At 38.3% G+C, this 20,016-nt stretch overlaps 3 protein-coding genes across 4 annotated transcripts in view; all 3 read left to right on the forward strand.

Moving 5' to 3' along the window:
• polrmt (polymerase (RNA) mitochondrial (DNA directed)) overlaps positions 1-20,016 on the forward strand; it is a 511,894-nt gene that overhangs the window by 335,767 nt on the left and 156,111 nt on the right. The gene's annotated exons all lie outside the window — the stretch shown is intronic.
• The window catches only part of tmem161a (transmembrane protein 161A), a 398,404-nt gene that overhangs the window by 189,369 nt on the left and 189,019 nt on the right, over positions 1-20,016 (forward strand). The window lies entirely within an intron of this gene.
• On the forward strand, positions 14,845-19,354 carry si:ch211-212d10.2 (uncharacterized protein LOC557710 homolog). 2 transcript variants are annotated; one of them, XM_061033429.1, is made up of 4 exons: positions 14,845-15,566; positions 15,796-15,911; positions 16,640-16,786; positions 17,868-19,354. In XM_061033429.1, the coding sequence occupies exons 1-3, from the start codon at positions 15,377-15,379 to the stop codon at positions 16,736-16,738; spliced, it is 405 nt and encodes a 134-aa protein (XP_060889412.1). In that variant the 5' UTR covers positions 14,845-15,376; the 3' UTR covers positions 16,739-16,786; positions 17,868-19,354. The 2 variants fall into 2 exon arrangements, with proteins under 2 accessions (XP_060889412.1, XP_060889411.1); XM_061033428.1 differs by having other exon boundaries at positions 16,640-19,354.

Below are 20,016 nucleotides of genomic sequence, written 5' to 3' on the forward strand. Positions count from 1 at the left end.
AAGTTTAAGCTCTAAGTAAAAAAAAGAGTGATTAAGCTTCCATGACTCATTCTCCATTTTGCTTTGGGGGGCTGAAGTGAATTCCACAAAATGTAATTTGTCAGTTGTTTTACATGGCTACTTCATAATCTGGTGTACACATAAGAATAACACACGTAAATTTTGGTTTGTTTGACCCAAGATTAAAAAAGTTCCCACCATGTAGGATGTGTTTTATTTCACAAGGAGATACAGATCAGATCACACTCTTGAACTCTGCTTCTTAGTAACAGAGTTTTTTTTTTCTCACTGTGGGGATTTAATAAACATACAGTTTGTGAAAAATATCCACTGTTATCTGATTGTGAAAAACAACAATATTTGTACTGCTGTGTGAATGTGTCTTTTCGGGCCAAGCTTCCCAATGCCCATTTCTTTTTCACAGAAAACCTTGAATAAATTTGGTCCCAACAGATGGAAAAGGAAACTGGTATTCTGGGTATTTGGCAGTCATTGGGGAAATAAAATGCAGGTATTTGAGTACACAGTGGACAGAGAGGAGTTGGATAAAGAGGATGAGGGTGAGAACAATAGAGTGTGTATCTTTGGAGCGACTTGCCTTGGGGTGGAAGAAGAGTCAGACAGTCTGTGTTTGTCATTAAAGTTTTTTTTTTTTCAATGGAGAAAACAGACGAGCACTTCTTATCGTAAGATTTCTGTCAGCTGTGATCCAATAGAAACAGGATTAGTGTGTGTTTGTGTGTACACATTTGTGCAAACCGTGTATGAGTGTGTGCGGTATATGCTTTGCCTGTCCTTTTATGTATTGTTTTTGCAGTGAAAATTAGGCATGGCTCATTGTCAGAGACCACCCATTGTACAGCTAATGTGCTCTGATTTCTTTAATGTTTAACTGAAGGTCGATCTTGCAACAATATTACTCACCATTGTAATGAACCTCAGAAACATGCAATGGTAAGCTAATTTATTTTCATTTTTTCTATTTGTTTTAGCTTTTTTGTGCTGTTTTAAACAAAGCGTGTTCTCTTTTCCTTTATGGTTTTGAACTTGAGTAGCATGACATAAGCAGTTCAATCACTGTCTGATTAAACAGCAGTTAATAGCTGCCATTTTCACTGTCACATATGCCGTGTACTGACCTAGCCCTGACTCCATTTGTCTGGGTCAGTCATGGCTTATTTAAATGTAAGGTAGCAAAGAATTGGAACTGAATCCAGACGGGGATAGTCAACAAGATAAACAGCACCGGGAGCAGAAGCAAGTTACAGGACCATAGATAGAGATTACAGCAAGGATAAGCAGCAGGTGCAGATGTTCCGCTCAAACAAAGGAATTGACCAGTCACTCAATCACATCCTGGTCAATTATAACATTTGGTATATTCCCTTTCTGGCAAGATTTTTGCCATTTGTAAATTCTAGGAGATATGTTGTGTCATTATTATAGCTGCCCTAGATGGCATCAAGCACCACTGAAAAAAAATCTACATGTAGCAGTATTATTAGATTAGGATATGTCCTTTAACTCTCAAATAAAATTGAAATTCAAGGACACATCCCAGTCAGCACATCACCCTATGGAAGTATACATGGAGACAATAAAAGTCAGCGTGTAGGGCTTATTATCTAGTAACATATTTATATCTTTATTTCATTGTACAGTGTTTCCTTTTGTAATTTTTGTATTATCTTTGCTTCAAAAGAGTGTTTCTGTGCATTTTCTTTTGTTTATTTTTTTTTACTACAACTTGTTTATTTTTTTCTACTCTCATTTTTCTACTGCTATCCTATTGTATATACTGTATACTTTTATTTTTTTGTGGAGCTGACTCAGGGAGAAATGCACAAAAATTCCAATGTACCTGTATTGTCCTTTACCTGTGCAAATGGCAATAAACATCTAATCTAATTTAATCTAATCTTATTTGCAGTGAATGCCAGCATGTTAGTAAGTACAGGATACTGATAACCAGAAATAGAATAAAAATCATTCTCGTCATGGGAGCAATGTCTGTTACTTCTGTGCAGAGGTGTTTGTTGCAAAGTCGCAGCCAGGAAAGAGGATTATGACACAAATTAAAACAACAACAAGCACAATAATTACAATAATTAAAAAAAATTGAAAGGGGTTTATTTATATGGCACTTTTCAAAATCGAGTAAAAAAGTGCTTTACAAAAAACAACAACCCAAAAAATAGTAAAAACAAAATATTTCCAAAAAGACACAAGAAAACCGTACACAATCAAAGGACAAGCACCCAGCCCTCCATCCACACCACACAATGAGAAAAGGGGAAACAGAAAGGAGAGTCTGCAGAGAGATGTCAGGAAGAGAACATAGAGGTATAGAGACCAAGCAAGAAGCCTGATTAGCCTAGAGCTCATTACTCAAAGCAAGGATCGACACGTCATGTCCACGTTGTGTTCCTGTGCTTGTACTCATGCATGAGCAACTGTATCGTTCCGCAGCACACCTTTTCCAACCGGGCCAGGGCCAAGGAACGTTTTTTCTACACCTGTCAACATAAGTGCAAAATGATGATTTAGGCCACAGTTGCCTTCAGTCTGAGCATAGCCTTTAGTAGTCTGGAAAGGCCAGGCAAATGCAGAGTAGAAGATGTAAGTAAGAACAAAAGTAATGGTGGATGGTGCAGTCAGGTGATGGGTAAAGGATGGATAGTCTCAGGGCAACTGGAGGATTGTTTGATATGACAATTAAAGGGTCTTGGGATGAGTGGCTATCCCAATATGGTTGTACAGACATTAAAAAAAGACATATTGGGACAAAAACTTAGCCTAGAATACTTCTTTAGTTACACATGCTTTCAGGGTGAACAATGACCTGTTTTGCCTTGATGATTCATGACTCAAACTTCTGGCTTTCAGAGGCAGTCCAAGTAGGTCCCAGTCTAGGTTTCTAAATTACAAGCAAACCATGATCCGGGAAAAACAGATTGTGAAATAAGGCAGGATAGTGTCAGGGTCAAATGCAATATCAGCAATGTCAAACACATATAATGTAGACATCATTCTGAACACTTTTTACACATCTGGTGATGGTTTTTTACAATATGAGAATATTGAATCTATAGTAGCTCTCACTCAGAACTGCAACCATTCTACTACTGAATCTCTTAGAGATAGTTAGATGTTTGGGGAAAAGGCTGCTGCAAAGTTCTTGCAAACTATGAAAAAATAACAGGGTCAAAATGTTGCCTAGACTGCTGCAGAAGTATTTTAGCTGCACACACAGTTATGCCCTTGGAAAAAGAATAGCAGTCAGATTTGAGGGATGGTATTTGGAGCGAAAAGAGCAGCTTGAATTCACCTCTTCAAAAATATTTATAACTGCAACAACTATGTGCAATAAATACCGCTTGCCATGCTACCATGCAAGAATTAGTTTTTAACTTGGATGAACTGGATATTTCACATTATACACATTTGTTGAAGTCATTTGAGTGTTTTCCTCATCTGAACGTCTTTTCCATCACTATTCTTTCACACTTTACCTCCCCAAACCTTCAGACAAATAAAACTAGAAAAGTTAAAGAATTAAGTATATATATTAGGGCCAGTAACAAGGTCATGAGTATCAGAACAGCTGCTTCAATTATCTATGATTTGATGTGGTACTCTAGCAACAACAGCAAACAGATCATAAAAACCTGTTTAACATCTGTTTGAAAAGCTTCTGCATCTGCTTTGTAGTTTATGAGAAGTATAGATTAATATCCAAAAACCATTTCCTCTGCCTGGATTGTGAATCAGCAGAATATTGAGTTCTGATTACATTAATTTTTAGGCATTTCTTCAATGATTTATGCAAGATTGCCTTAATGACTGGATCTTTTCCCTCCAGTTTCTTATTAAAGTATCAAATTGGACAATCACTGGACTTTGGCTCTCTATATTTCTGACTGGAAAGACACCCTGTAACTCATTTAATGTTCCACTTTAAGGCACCCAGTTCAAACTCAAAGGGAAGTCAGGAAAACATGGAGGATTCCCTGGACGACATTCAATCTATTCCGACCAGGTAGCTTCTGCACTGACCTAGTTTTTAGCAAGTGCAACTTATTATATTTGCCAGATCCGAAGAGAATTATGGGAACATGTGGGAGACAACAGGTGTCCAAGGTTTGAGCAGATGTTTGACCCAGATGTTAGTGAGGTGTGGCAAAACAGAACTGCAGCTCCAACAAGTTACCCAAACTTTATTATGCAATGAATGGAAGGTTGTTTAGTAGTAACCACTTTGTCCAATCAGTCATGGTGTATTTAGACAGGGTTGCCTTTTAGACAGAGATTAAAATCAGTTTTGTTGACTGTGAGATCAAGTTTTTGACTGTTAGAGTATGCAGAACTAAAAGAACATGTGTTAAAAAAGGAGGATCAACAATGACCAGTATCAAATACAGTTTGAAGATCTTTCATTTTCAGTGGATATAGTGGATTTAGTTTACAAGGTTTTCTTAGATCAATTCAGTTTGAGTGTTTTAATACTGTGGCTCAGTAGACACTGTACATTGACTACCTGCCATTAGCTCTACAATCTTATATCCATTTACCATTTCATTTAAAGCTCCAGTAAGAAGCTTTAGGCTTGTAATGAAACAGAGTGAAACATGTATTGATGCCTCTTTATGAGATTCAAAAGTCAATGAGACAATCAGTGTGAGGATAGATTATTTCTTTATAGATATATTTATTGCTTGAAATCGCTAAAGCAGGTAGGTGTCAGACAAAGAGAATAACAACCCATTGGAGAAACACCACAAAGATTTACAGTGAGTGATACATTTACCTGTTAAAAAAATAAAAATTAGATTTTAACCAGAAAACACTACTCAAAAAGGTACAGAACTAAATCAAAAAAGCGATAAGGCACAAACCAAAAGTTCCTCACAAAAGCTTTAAACTTTTGGTGTTATTTTTAGGGCTTAGGGGAAAATATAATGAAGCTGGTATGTTCCGTATTTGCTCACTCAACATGACAGGCACTTGAATCTGATTCACACACAAATGATAGGGGTCCTAAGCCGAGTCCAACCAAACACTCCTGTAATGTATTAATCCAGCTTTGTTCAAAATCATTGTAATGTATGTCTTTGGCTTTTAAAGAATATATTCAAGTAGAAAACCTTTAGGAATTGGACCCAATCGACCAATGGAATCTTCTCTGGAACACTGAGTTATTTGGTGTAACTTTCTTTCTTAACAAGTCCTTAGAGATGCATGTCTGTGATCTTTGCAGATGCACACTTTTCACACTAGGAACTCTGTGAAAAGTGATTTGTTAGTATTGCAAAGGGAACATGGCTTGCAAGAGATTTTAGCTATAAAAGTTGCGGATACCCTTTCTGAAATAAAGACAGCCTACAGACATATTGCTGTTGAAGCAAAAGCTATAAGATTTTATAGAAATACTTTGACAAAAGATGACAATTAACATTTGACTACGTAAAATAGCTGATCATACAATACACATGCTGTGACAATGATTAGATATTTTGTTTTTAATATATATATATTTATCTATTTATCTGATTATGTCAAATGGACATTTAAGCATAGAACTATTATATATTCAGAGGTAACAATGCTGCAGTAAACTGTAATTATGAGGTAGCACATATATAGAGGCTTAGTCCAATACTAAAGCTGCCGATGTGTTTTGACTCCCATGAGTGACCTGGCTGACGTGCTGTACTGTAGTATGTAAGTCAATACCGCCACAGCGGTCAAAAACCATATGCCCTTCCAGGGTCAAACACCTCCCATACCTTGACAAGTGACGTACCTATATACCTGTGCCATAAGCAATAGGACAGCGACACCCAGTGGCACAATAATGAATATGATTTACAGCTTGACCCAAAAACATGAATATGGCTCTCACAACATTTGTCCCTTAAAGGCTTTACATGCGATTTTTCACACTTAAATGTAATAGAAATCAAGTATATCCTCTGAAAATAACTCTGTGAGTAATGACTGTCTACAATGGGTGTAACACCCGAATCCCACTGTCTGTGATGTTTTCAGAGATTTCCTAGCCGTACCTTCACTTTGTTTACATCGCCCAGACAGCCGGCCGGCTCATCACCTTGCATATAAAAGTTGTTTAATTGAGGGACTAGAGAAAAGAAGAATAACATAGTGTACTCACTGCTCAATTGACAGGAGACCCCACCCGGATGGCAAAGCTTTCACTGACGGTCTCCGCTCTAGAACTCGTCTACGTTCATGAGCTTTGGGTCTTGAAGAAAAAAATTAGATTGCAGATACAAGTTTCTGAAACAAGTGTCTTCCTCGGGATGGCTGGGCTCAGCCTTGGAAATATGGTGACAAGCTAAGACATCTACAAGGAGAATGCACGGAGCCACTGTTGTTTCACATCGTAAGGATCTATGATGTACATCTGATTCCTGCTGGCCCCTCTCTGGGAGCCGCTGATTAGTGAATGAATGCACAAATGTTATTTTATTTAACCTGTAGGAGTTTATAACTTAATTGCATGATTTAATAATAATGTCTCCACTAAAAACATGCAGTATTTATTTCTTTGATATTGTAATTATGTTCAATCAAATTGTCTGGGATCAAAATTGCTGTTATGAACTATTGCTCTAAAGGCCCTGTAAAAGTTGGATTCAGTTATGTACTTGATTACTTGGTCTTGGTTTTAGAATCTTTTGTGTTTTACTGTTGTTTAAATTAGACTCTACCTGGTATGCTGACTCAGTCATGTATCCCCCAGAAAATGATGTGGTTCTCAAGGGACTGGATAAATACAGGTTAAAGATACAAAATCTATACGCCTGGTACGCCCCACCATAAGGCGGCCCTATGGGGCTAACAACAAACCACACATTGACCCATTAAAAGATACTAAACACCTTAACAAAAGTCAAAACAAAGGTATTTATTACAATTACTCAAAGTTTATGATAACACAGATCAAATTAGAAAGTAACTTAACAAAAGACAACAGACAATCCCTGACTGAGAGGCACAGCCGTCCCAACTCCAAATGCCAACTCCGAAGTGCCACTGGCCTTTTAAGCTCTGAGGCCAGGTGTACCTTGTTGTGCAATTAGTGGCTTCACCTGGGCTGTAGAACAGAAAGGGAGAAGGGACAAACAGTACAGGGACACATACAGCCGTAACAACGTCTTTAAGTAACCAATAATTGTTAGACTCATTGAACAACGTATTTATCTCTTTATTACAAAGAACATTGTCTTCTACTACATTATCAATAACTGATTATTGTTTTAAGAGTCATTTTGTTAAACATGTGCTGTAAGTATTTTTTCAGCAAGATGAGTTGCTGATGGAATGTAATTTATGTAGAAATAATGTTTTCCATTTTAACCTATTGAGTATGCCGCAAAACATTAAGCATCTGCTAAGATGTTGAGTTTCGCTCACTAAGGGATTTTTTTCCAAAGTGTTCACTTTCCCAGATGGACTAGTCCCCACTTAGAAATCGATTTTTCGTGCATGAGTCCTGCCTGCCCTCAACCCAATCGAGGCAGACTGGACAGAGAGTCTATGATGTGGTAAAAACTGTTGGCCGACACTGTTTTCATCTTTCCTTTCATGGTCTATTAAATGAACTTTGATAGAGCTGAGTCTTCTTTCCATGAATCCTTACATTTATTGTGACTTTAAACATTTGATTGGTAGACATGTCCGGTTTAGTGTTGTTATAGTGATCATTGTCTCTTAGGCCATTACATCATCCCCCCAATGGAATCTTGGGAACAGGATTGATATATGGTTGCTGAATTTGGTTTCTGCACTTCAATTGATTTCTTGGATAAACTAACATGGAGGTATATATCTGTCAAGCTTACAACCTGGTGTATGTCTTACAAAAAAGACCATACGTCTCAAAAAGAAAAGACCCAACACACATGACAATGATTTCTTTCGCTTACTTTATGAGATACAATTGGCCTCCATTATCCAGTCCCATACCTATCTTTTTTCCAGACTGTTACACTCTTCATAAAATGTCCTATTTGCTTTCAAGGGCCAGGGAGTACAGTATGTCTTTTTAAGAGTGCTGTTATGTGACATATGCAGATCAGTGAGGCTTGAAGAATCCTTTAGAGGAAAAATATTAGAGTTTGAGTCAGGGATAAAATCTGCAGATGGCAATTGAGGGGAAATGATTTAACCTTTCTCGATTGGCCACTTTCAAATGTAATGTTCCAGTAACAGTTGCTCTCTATTTTTCTGTCTCTAACAGGTCCCCAGCTAACAATTTTTTTTTTATCACATCCTCAACTTTATGCTATCTCTGGTCGGACTGCAGTGGATTTGTGCTTCCCGTGTAAAATGTTTTGCAGACAGCAGCATATAATGTTGTTTTTTATTTTATTTTATTTTATTTTTTAAGCTAAATCAACAAATAGTAAATAAAGACCAGTTCACAAAGTACGTTTGTACAACAAATTGCAGGCAATCATCCTAGTGAAGCCAAAATATTGCTAAAGTCGATGCATTCAGTGTTGAATATGAACAGTCACTGCCTCTGTTTCAACTTGGCTCCCAAGCCTCAAAGCTCAACAGTAATTGCTTTCTTTCTTTTTTTTTGCAGATGCCAGACTATGCTTGCTCTTCAAAGACATAAATCCCCAAAAAAACCTGACCCTTCTCCACTCTTTATAATTTTTAAATATCTTCACTCTGATTCCCATTTTCTATTGACATCCTGCTGCATTGGAAATATGCAATATATATGGTAAATTTCAGTCTGGGTTGGGAAAACAGCACTTTACTCAAATGAAACTGTTTCTGAGTCCTTTTCACTATTGTGTGGAGTCCCACAGGGCTTAAATCCTGGGTCCCTTGCTGTTCTCCTCGTTTGTGTCTCTTAACAGATTATTAATACATATTATAAAGTTCATAATGTGTATGTGGTCGATGTACAATTCCACTTTTCATTTCAAAACAAGTAAGGCCTTTTGACTTTTCAGGCGGCAGAAACAAGGGACTGGACAACTTACTGACAGCTCAATTCTGATAAAATGCATTTTCTGGATGTTGCCTTAGAAAAGCTATTTTATATCATCTTGCAAAACATTGTGCCCTTTGTCATTGCTGCTCACTCCAACCTAGGTAGTCTTACCCTTTATCTCAACTCAAACTGTAACACACTCTTCCTTTCACTTAATATGTCAGCTCTTTATCATCTGCAGTCAATACAGAAAGCCACAGAAAGCAAATATGTGGCTGACTTTATTCCTACTGACTTGTCAACTTGTCAACCCACTTCCTCAGGCCATGAAGATATTTGTGAGACCTGGATACAGGAGCTAAAGATGGTGTCTATTCAGTCACATACATTTCTTTCTTTCAGGTTCACTTATAAGGGCACACTGAATAGAAATTCATGTTTGGCTTTTACTAAGAGGTCTAATGTGGGTATTTTTGTTACATGGTGATTACATTAGAGATTTATAAATAGATTTCCTCAGGAAGAGGACATGTTTTACTGATAGAAAACCTTTATTTTAAATTGAATGAAAACAAGAGTCAACACATTAGGAAATAACTTTTTTGGTACTCTTTAATGGTGCTCTACGATGAAAACAATTTGCTGCAGGGGGAATTTTGCTGCATTACCAAAAGTAATTAAAGTATCTTATATTGAAGAAATTTAGTAAATAGATGTTTACTACCCCCTGTCTGACTCTTTAAATTACACTGCAGCTTACAGTAATCACCTTAAATCTCTAGAGTCTGGACCAACAGAGTGCTCCTAGTTTTTAATTAGCCACGCTAGCTTCATGGCTCTAGGGATGGTCCTCTCTGTCTGCTCCATAACTCAGTTCTACACTTAAACATCTCAAAAAAACGATTTGCTAGATAGCCATTAAATTATACAGACATCATAATCCCAAGACGATGAACCTTAATACCTCTGGTGATCCCTGGACATTTCCTCAAACAACAGCTTGACATTTATGATTGTCCATAAGTACAATATCTACACAATCATTTGCTGGATTTCCAAAATATTTGGTGCAGATACAGGTGTTGACAAAAACTTTTGATGACCCAGTGACTTTTAACTTGACTTGACGTGACTTCCATTTTCTGAAAGACAGCTGAACCGACTGACGGGCCGGCAAGGTGTAGCTGTTTGTCAGGAGGCTTAAAACCTGCCTCCACTCCAGCTCTTTGCTCGTCGTTAGGTTGACAGAAAGTTAAATTGAGTCAGCAATACCAGTATGGTGAACGCCATCAGGCTTTGTCCACTATTTTTTAGGGTCTGTAAAATGATTAGCATCCATTTCATGCCTAAATAGTACTTTCTGTTTTCTGCTAAATATAATTTATACAGTAAACTTGCTAACATGTTTGACTCTGAGCATGGTTGACATAACATCTCCTCAACATATGCATACAAGCATTGCAATTGCAACCATGTCAATATGCATTAGCATTGGCTAAAAACACTTCTCACATAGCTGCCAGCATGGCTGTGGACTCTAAAACGTGCTTATTGAATACCCAGAACTGACTGTATTTCCTTTAATCACCATAATCCAACATGAATCTTGTAATATTTATTATGATGGGTCACCTATTGAAAGAGATCTTGATCTCAATTGGTTAATTACCTGGTTAAAAAAAGGAGAAAAAAAACACATGTTACAGTGTAAAACAATCACCTTACAGGCATGTCACGACAACAACACCTTTGAATTCATAGTTTCGATCAAGCCTGTCTCTTCTCTTCTCGAGATGCCTCCCCTAGCAGTCCATCTACTATGCTGGGAACATTGAAGAACAAGATGTGTTGTGTCTGGATTAAATCAGGTTGGAGGACATGAGGGAAGGAATGTAGCATAGTCTGATCACTCTTGCAGACATGTATGCTGTGGAGGTGTGGGGGCGTATGGCAGACTACAGAGGAGCTCTCATGGGTACAATGAAATGATGTATTTTCTATACAAATAGGCTGGAGAAAAACACCTAAGGTTAGATATACTTGTGGGTCAAATAAGGTGTACTTAACTGAGTCTTGCCCCATTGCAAATTGTTCAGAATCTTGCCCTCTGTTCCTAGTATTGCCCTTTTGTTGCTTCATTGCATATGTGCATAATAACACTGCACAATACACTTTGAATCACACTTTGCGTGTGAGCAGAAAAGCATGCTGCATCTAAATGTCGTCACTAACCATTAAACATGATTAAATTTACCATTACAAGAAATATTAAGGATGTTGACAGAAGTTGCTATATGTTGTCAATTTAAGAAAGTAATTCAAATGTAGACAGGAAAGAGTAGGAAGTGCCTACATTCACTCACATTTCAGCACCATCAGTCACAGCAATATGATTAAATTCTCAAACTTAAATCACAAAAGAAGCAAACAAGGCCATTCATCAAGATTAATAACTTGACTTTTTATCCCCACAAATAACCTTGTATGATAGGCAGTGAAATTGAACAGTATTCATTATACATAACTGACCTTGAAGTTTCAAAATCACAGAAATGAATCAGGCTATACAGGAGTCACGTTAAAAGCGGAGTGCCAATAAGCAGTAAGAGGTCTGCTCATTGTTCTGTTCTCTGCATATTCCCCTACTTCAGCTGAAACGTTGGTCAAATGAGTCATCTTGCCATTCACCCTTTTTCCTTCACTCATGCAGCTTTATGTTTGGAAAAAGCCAAAGGATGCCTTTAGTCTACCTTGACTCCTGCCAGCAGTTTAATATTGTGGATCTGTAATGGTGTGAACAGGCATGCCATGTCATTAGATCTGATTATTGCTCTGCATGGTCATATAACAGCCAACAAATGACACTTTTTAATAGGCCCTGGAGGTGCAGACACTGTTCACGAACCATGATCCGGTTTTCCAAGGTCCTGATGTGCCCATAAACACTGCTAAACAAATCAAAGAGTATAGTCTCAGAAACACTATTAAACATAGCATCCTTGCATGGCCTCCCATGTAACCAGATTTAAACATCATAGAACCTTTATGAGATCAGGAGCAGACAGAGTGGGGTTACCTCTGTCTTATCCCTAACAGAAATGGAGGATTTAAGTTAGTTTTCTTCACCAGAGAGATTAGGCTATATTACTTTTATTACTTGCTTTATTTAATATTAAATGTTTTTTCAAGATTGGGTATGGACACCATACCTTTATTTAGAGTTCTCAATCTTAGGCAGGGCATACATACGATTGAACTGTTAACAACACACAGCCAAAGCTCACAAATAGAGTGCTCACACTACGTGTTAAATTGTGAAGGAGCATTGACAGTTGTAAATAAATGTTTCTTTTGAAAACTCCCACTGACAGATTTTGAAGAAAGGAGTAGAAGTTGTTGTTTAGCAAGGGGAAAGATAGTTGCTTCAATGCTTACATAGCAGAAACCTGCTGCCCCTGTACATCCCATTATTTTACATTAAAGAGCTTAGAATTGTGGGTAACTTATTTTTGCAAGGTCAACATCATTGTAGACTTATATAAGAGTGCTCTAACGTTTATGACAGGGCCTTCAACCACTTATCGTTTTCACATGAGACACCACAGAGCCTCGGGAGTTATTGGGAACGCAGGTCTCTGAGGGCAGACATTGGGACCGGGCCACGGAGTCAGTGGTGGGTTCAGTTTCCTATCCTCAAAACATCAAAGTTGAGTCTGGATTAGCATTTGAAGCGACACAAGGACATTATGGCCATTAATGGTCCACAGTTATATAGCATACACAAGTGGAGCAAACAATAGTGTTATCCTTTATGAGCTCCATTTGGAGCATTAAATCCTGCTGTCCTCATATCAGGATTTTAGACAAGAAGCACTTGAATGACATCATCTTGTAGAACAAGGAGCAAAGCAAGCAGGTAGTGGTGTTGTAAGATTGGCCGAAGCATTTGCTTAGCTAATGAAAACCATGTTGGCTGTAGAGCCGGTCTTCCAACCACCCTTGGCGGATGAATTAGGAGACTTTAGAGGGTGGTTGCTGGGTTGTGGACAAGACGAGGCTAATGATGGATGAGTTTGGGCTCCAGTCACAGTCTAATGTCTCATTGAAGCCAGATTTCTCTACACCAAATTTCGCCTCATGCAAATAGTTACACTGTCCAGTGGTCTGAGTATTGCAATGAGAAGTCAGAGAAATTTATAGACAGCCTTATCCTCCTGTGATCATTTTGGCTGTTTCTCACTGCCTGCACCTTTGTTTATTAATCCCACCCAGACTACTGATTCAAATTTTCCACAATATATCATTTTGATTTCTTTATTTTTCTTCTCTATGTAAAAAAAACTCATTTGAACTCATTGAACAAAACTAATTTGCATTCTTTGCAGTTTTCTCACCTTTCAGCAGGCCAAAGCAGAGCTGTGGACGATGACTGTCAGTTTGTCAGTGCCACCTCAAACCTGCAGACTGTCCACTTCTCTATACTGTCTTGGCTGAAATCCTCGAGGAGCCTTTTCATAGCCGCAGTGCTAAATCCTGTCATAAGTAATAGTTGGCAACAGTTCTGAAAATAAACACCTTTGGTGTTTCCTCAACACTGTATGAGCGGAGGCGTCATGATCAAAGCCTACCTGTACTCATCATCATGCCAAAACACTCCTGTCTGTTTATTACTGTTTTTCTCTCAGGTATTTCTAGAGTAATGCCACAGTATAATGGTATACTGTTTAACACTTGCTGATGCGTCAGTAGGCCTACGTCATTTAAACTTGGGATAAATAACACTATGATTTGTGCCTACTGTTAGCTTATTACAAAAATGTTCAGTTGCTGACAATTGGAAATCTCTACAAACACAAAAACCATCACAATACTGTTCAGGACAGTCACTTGTTTTATTGTTCCGTCAATCAGCTAAGGCTGTTAGCTTAGCACAAAACTAGACAATTAGGTCACTTAGCTCATGTTTCTTTATTCTGGCTTTATTTATTCTTCAGTGATTTTTCCTTAACATTTACTATTGCTGAGATCCAACTTCTGACAAAAGGCAGTAGCATTTTTTGTTCCTACTCGTGAAAAGTTTTCACGCCACGGTGCTCTCCCCTGTGCTCAAACAGCATGCCTTACATGAGTCAGTCTCTCAAAGTGAGGAATCAGAACAAGTGGCCTCTGTTATGTATCACTCCAGTCTAGACTGTAACTCACATTACTTTTATGCTAAATTGCCAGCAGCATTATTACTGGCACAAAAAAGCACTGGAGCCAAGGTGAATAAAAGTGGAAGAAAAGCAGATCATATGTATAGGCTAATTTTGTTTTCCCAATTTGCCAATTGGACAAATTTGTAGAGGCACAAAGCTTGACTTCTTTGGTGCAATTTATTAATTATTAATCTTGTTTGATCAAAGACAGATGGCCAACTTATTCACAAAAAGGTGCTACTCGGGTAAATGAGCGAACTGTGAACAGAAGGGCATTCGGCTTTGGATGTAGCCTATTTTACTTTTAAATTAATTTTTATATGGATTATTAACTTTAATTTAGCCAATTAATGTATTGCAGATGGAACTTTTTTGCAGACAGAGATATCACAAAGTAAAAGCATATTCTCAACAACACTTAGATATACAGAGAGATTATTGTAATCTTTTAAACTGCACTTTAAAAACTAAACCTTTTACCTGTCTGGAACACAAAGATTATTCATGAAAAGACAATAACAGGCTTTATCACTGATAGCCTAGTTAAGAAATGTTTTGAACAATGTAGGCTGAGGCCAGTTTACTAGGCTACATAACAGGCTTATTTCCCACAACTAGGAAGACTACAGAAGCAGGCTTTTGAACACTTCCATAAATTGAAAACAAAACAGTGAATTTATTCACCAAAAAGGACTTATCAAAAAAGGGTTTGAAACAGGAAGTGTTTGTCTGGCTCCTTGCTTATTCAGGCTAATGATGTGTAGGCTGTAGATGAGTCGAATACAAAGCTCTTTGCTACGGTTTAAAATATAAAGTGTTGTAGCCTACATGCTTGTTCTGGCAGCTGCTTGATCGTGGGGATTTTCTATTTACAACAGCTGTAAAAACATGTTTTGAACGGAAAACAGCAAAAGCTGTACCAGTCTCTGAGGCATATCTGCGCCGCTTATTATCTGTGAAAGTCTTTGTAGCTTAAATTAAGTGGAGCTTTTAGCCCGCTGCACGGCGTGTCTGTGCCCCAGCTGGCAGGATGCATCTCGGTCGGAGGAGGCAGCTCGGTCGGCAGGGCTGACCGTCGTAACTCGGCCTGCTGTTAAATATGGAATATTTTCACAGTGAGAAGTGCCAAATCCATTTTCACCGGCGGAAAAAAGCAGCCCTGTAGCAGCGCAAATTAGAAAACCAGCTCATATCGCCGGTCCTTATGGCTTCTGGCTCCGGAGACGAAGAGGGAACCACGGACGAGGCTGCATGGAGACTCATAGGCCCGACCTCGGTGCTTTCCAAGCAGCGCTGCCGGCTAATGTACTCCTCCCTCGGCTACGGCTCAGATGTCTGCCTCTTCTACGTGAGGGGGGAGTTCTTCGCTATGGATGCTCGCTGTTCCCATTCCGGTAAAGCATCAACCTATCCTCCCAAATGAATCCTTGTTCAGATCTCTAATGGCACAATTCTGCACAATATATCCCATCTGTTTCTTTAAAAACAGCTATTCACCAATTTCACGTTTTATTCAAGACTCGCATTCACATTTTCTTCTAATGAATATATCGAGTCAGATTGTTTAGAGAGGGAAAATAACCTTTATTTAAATAATGATGAATAGTTTCCTGTGTCTCCCAGGCGGACCTCTGTGTGAGGGGGACATTGAGGAGGCTGATGGTGTCCTGCAGGTCTTCTGTCCCTGGCACGATTATGACTTTGACCTCAGAACAGGGAAGTCTGGGACCTCCTTACAGGTCAGTAATAAAATATGCATGCCTTATTTAAGAAAACGTTGTTTTTAGCACGACATTTCAGATTTGTCTTGTGCTCTGCATACATAAATTACACAATAGAAACATTCTGAAACATAGATGCTGCAATATAATCAATGAATATGATCAAACCTGGAAAATCCCACTATATATATATATATATATATACACACCAAGGGACAGAGGCTTTACTTGCTGGGAGTTGAGGAGAATATTGGCAGTGATATGTGGATAAATCATCCTCTAGTATTAGATGTTGGCCATCTGACTGATTGACATGGCATGAGGAATCAAAGCTCATCAGTCCGAATTAGGATTATGTTCCCCCTTTTGTTCTATCAAACATTTTTCTTCTGTTCTATTGTTAGGATACATGTGCCAATGAACAGTCTAAACAAGAGCTTGACTTTCAATAAACATCTCATCTTTTTCCATTAATCATTTTATAAACTCTTGTTCTCTCTTACATCTCTGTGAAGTTAACTTTAAAGCAAACGAATTAAAAACAACAAATGTTCTAATGTCTCCGAGTTCACGGGGGAGTGTGTACTTTATATTTAACCCATTAAATCCAACATTAATTGTAAGCTTACTTGTACATAGGCAGGTTAAAGTGCTGTGTGAGTTCTAACTGCTTTACACTGAAGCTGGTGGTGGTGTGTTTGTTGCAGCTCTCATCTCTTTGTGTCTTTGTCCTCTCACTTTTACAGCAACAAGTGTATGAAGTCAAGCTTGAGGACGGGAACGTGTATGTGAAACACGCCAGTCGTCTTTCCTTACAGCCTTTTCCTGCGGACAAGAAGAGCTGAATAACCTCAGTGGGAATGATTCATCCTTCAGCCAATTTTAAAACTACGGTAACAAACCCACTCCGGCTATTTTTGAGACTTGTTCCACAAACCTAAGCCATCTGAAACATTTCAAAGCCTTATCAGCCATTTTCACAGACTGTTGCTCCTTTGAGTGCTGTGAACTTAGGACGATATCAAGAGGATTGTCCGGAGAAGACATGACATCATGAAATTGTTTCTGAGTTTTTCTCGCTGGCTTCCCAGATAGAGACTTCATCACACACAGTGAACATGGAGAGATGTAAGCTCACTGCTTAAATTCAGAGCAAACAGAGTTGAAAATATGAAACAAAACACTATATTTTTTTAACTTTCTGCTGATATTATAGAACTAACCAAAACATTTTATTTATTTGCTAAAGGATCTTGAAGAAAATTGCATAGTTATCTCTGGTGGAAATTACATAAAGTGACAATCAAAGTACATATAAGTTCACACTTTATATTCAAGCAGTCATATCTGCGCTTGTCATTACATCTTTTTTAAAAAGCTGCCCGTAGTTAACCTCAATACTTTTCTTGACTTTGTATCATTATTCTCAGAATCTATTCCTTTCCATTCTAATTTCACTTGTATGCATCTGCAAACAAATCATGTTTTTGTGAGGCGTAGAGGTAGAGGAGTCATTACAATATATGCAATAACGCACTGCTTATCTTTAACATGCATAAAGCAAATGGTGCCGATCAGGAGTAACAAAACTGAGCTATTTTGACTCAACATGTTTTTTTACTCATCATTTGTGGTCTGTTTGGAAACTTGAGGTAAACACTTTCAACATTGGATTGGAATATTCAATTAGCCTTTTCATTTATAAAAAAAACATCCCCTTATTACAGTAAAAGATTTATTATTGGAGAAGTGTGATGAAGGCTTCGCTCAGCAGCTAATATCTAATTAAACTAAAATGATCTCATGCTCATTAATAACCCGTCCTGGTCTTCAATAAAGCCTCAAACCAAACAACTCACAGCCATCCTTGTTGAGTTACAACCTTTGGAAACCTCTGGGGCAATTATTCCAGTGATGTCACGCACCAGAAAAGCCCTTTCTGTATTTCTAAAATGTTTTTAAACCTTAATACAGTTCCAGCAAGTAGAACACACATGAAGGGCACGGCAATTACCACTGGTAGCAGTCCCGGCATAAAGACGTCTCCATCAGCGTTTCTCACCATCCCTGGCCTGTGCTCAGCCAGGTTTGTCTGTTACTGACGCAATGGGACCCAAAAGACACGGTTAGTGAGGCGCCGGAGGAGGGTTCACGACCTGAAATGCACCATTGACTGAGGAAAAATGTGTTTTTCCACTTTTATGTGTGTGTGTGTGTGTGTGTGTGTGTGTGTGTGTGTGTGTGTGTGTGTGTGTGTGTGTGTGTGTGTGTGTGTGTGTGTGTGTGTGTGTGCAATGATGCATGTATGTTTTCTTTATTCCTTAGTGGTAAGGGCAGTCACTCTGTATATTTTCTGTCAGCTCCACTGCTGGCAGAGGCACAGAGCCTGGTCTTGAAGGTGTCAGTGACAGTGTGGCTCAGCACTCTCATTTTGCTCTCTGCTGTGCCCCCTGTTGAGCAACTTTATTACAATAATAATTCCAATGGCTAAAAAAATGTCTGTGATGTGCACAGGAGGGCTTGCTGTGTGCATTATAACTCATCACCTGGAGGGTAATGGTGATACACATTGTAAATGCTCTATTTTGTTTGGGTTAAAAAGTCAATGCAACCATTCTTCAGAATTCTGCACAGTTGTTGTTGTTTTTTTTCATTTTAAATATCAACAAAACATTCAGCATAAATGTGAGTCTTTGCCATGTGTTTCCTTAAATGTATTTAATACGCTCATTTAATTGGCTTGCATTGAGTTATTAGTTTGTTGTTTGTATTTTTATTTTCTGAACATCTGTTTTGTGTGCCTTTATTGGAGAGACAGGACAGTGGACAGAGTCAGAAATCAGGTCGAGAAAGAGTGGGGCACCTCAGCCGCCTGCTTCGAGGACTGCAGCCTCTGTACATGAGGCGTGCAAACTAACCAGCTTCTGGCACCCTGTTGTTTGTTTTCTTTTCATTTTCTTCTCTTTTTGTACATACTTTAATAATCCCAGAGGGGACATTCTGGTTTACACTCTGTTATTGGGAGTCATGCTTCTCACACACAAAGGCTCAAATTACACATGCACTAACCGGGCCTGTAAACATGCATTAGAGGAGAGATGTCAGAGCGGGGCTGCTACACACTGCTACATAGGGAGTTGCCAAAGCTGTTGGGGGTTCAGTACCTTGCTCAAGGACACCTCGGCAGTACTCAGGAAAGTTACCTGTCACCTCTCCAGCAACCAGACCAACTTCCATAATTTGATCCGCAACAGGACTTGAACAGACTGAGCTACTGCCGCCCGCCCCCCCATGTTAAAACCATCTTAGACTTGCTTTACTGGCAAACCACACTTCATGTATCAGTTTGTTGTAAGCTGCCGTTGCTTAACTTTCTGAACACTTTTCATTGTTGTGACTTTTGCAAAGCTGAACATTTGCCTGCATTGTTTCAGACACAAAATAAATAACTGTTTTTATGACTTAAGTATATTTGTTTTAAGTTTGTTTTATAAATATAAGACCAAAAGAAAAAGAATATGAATCAAGAGGTTTACACAAAATGATTTATTTACAGTTCCTTTTTTCTACAGTTATAGTAGATTTCGTACAATACACAATTTACACATACCAACGTAAATCAGAGAGAAACCAATGATCAGCATCACCATGCAATAGTTAAGTGTTTACAGAGAATAAGCAGGATTGTATCCATGTGTTGATATTACTGGAGCTCAGCTGGCTTCCAAAGTACAGTGGCAAATAAAAATATCTCTAGGAAGTGGTGGAAAGGGTTCAGGATAACGGTCGAATAAATTATGTTCTCCTTTAGACCTGTGCGAAAGAGAAAAGAAATCCATTCGATCTTACACTATTTTGGTGATTTCTACCTGAAGTTAAATAAGGTCAGTTAGGATTTTATGCACTCCCCGACGTTCACTGGAAGCTCAGCAGTGCTAAAACCGTAACAGTATATTTCTTTCAATAAAAGAGTAGTTCAATATTTTGGTAAATGCAAATTTAACAAATTAAGATTGATAACACTCATCTGTGTAATAGTTATGAAGCTACATTATACAGTAAAAACAGGTATGCAATGCTATTTTAAATACATCTGAAAATGACATGTTGAGGTTTTATTTGG

Source organism: Labrus mixtus, chromosome 3 (genome assembly GCF_963584025.1).
Source record: "Labrus mixtus chromosome 3, fLabMix1.1, whole genome shotgun sequence".
Lineage (NCBI taxonomy): Eukaryota > Metazoa > Chordata > Actinopteri > Labriformes > Labridae > Labrus > Labrus mixtus.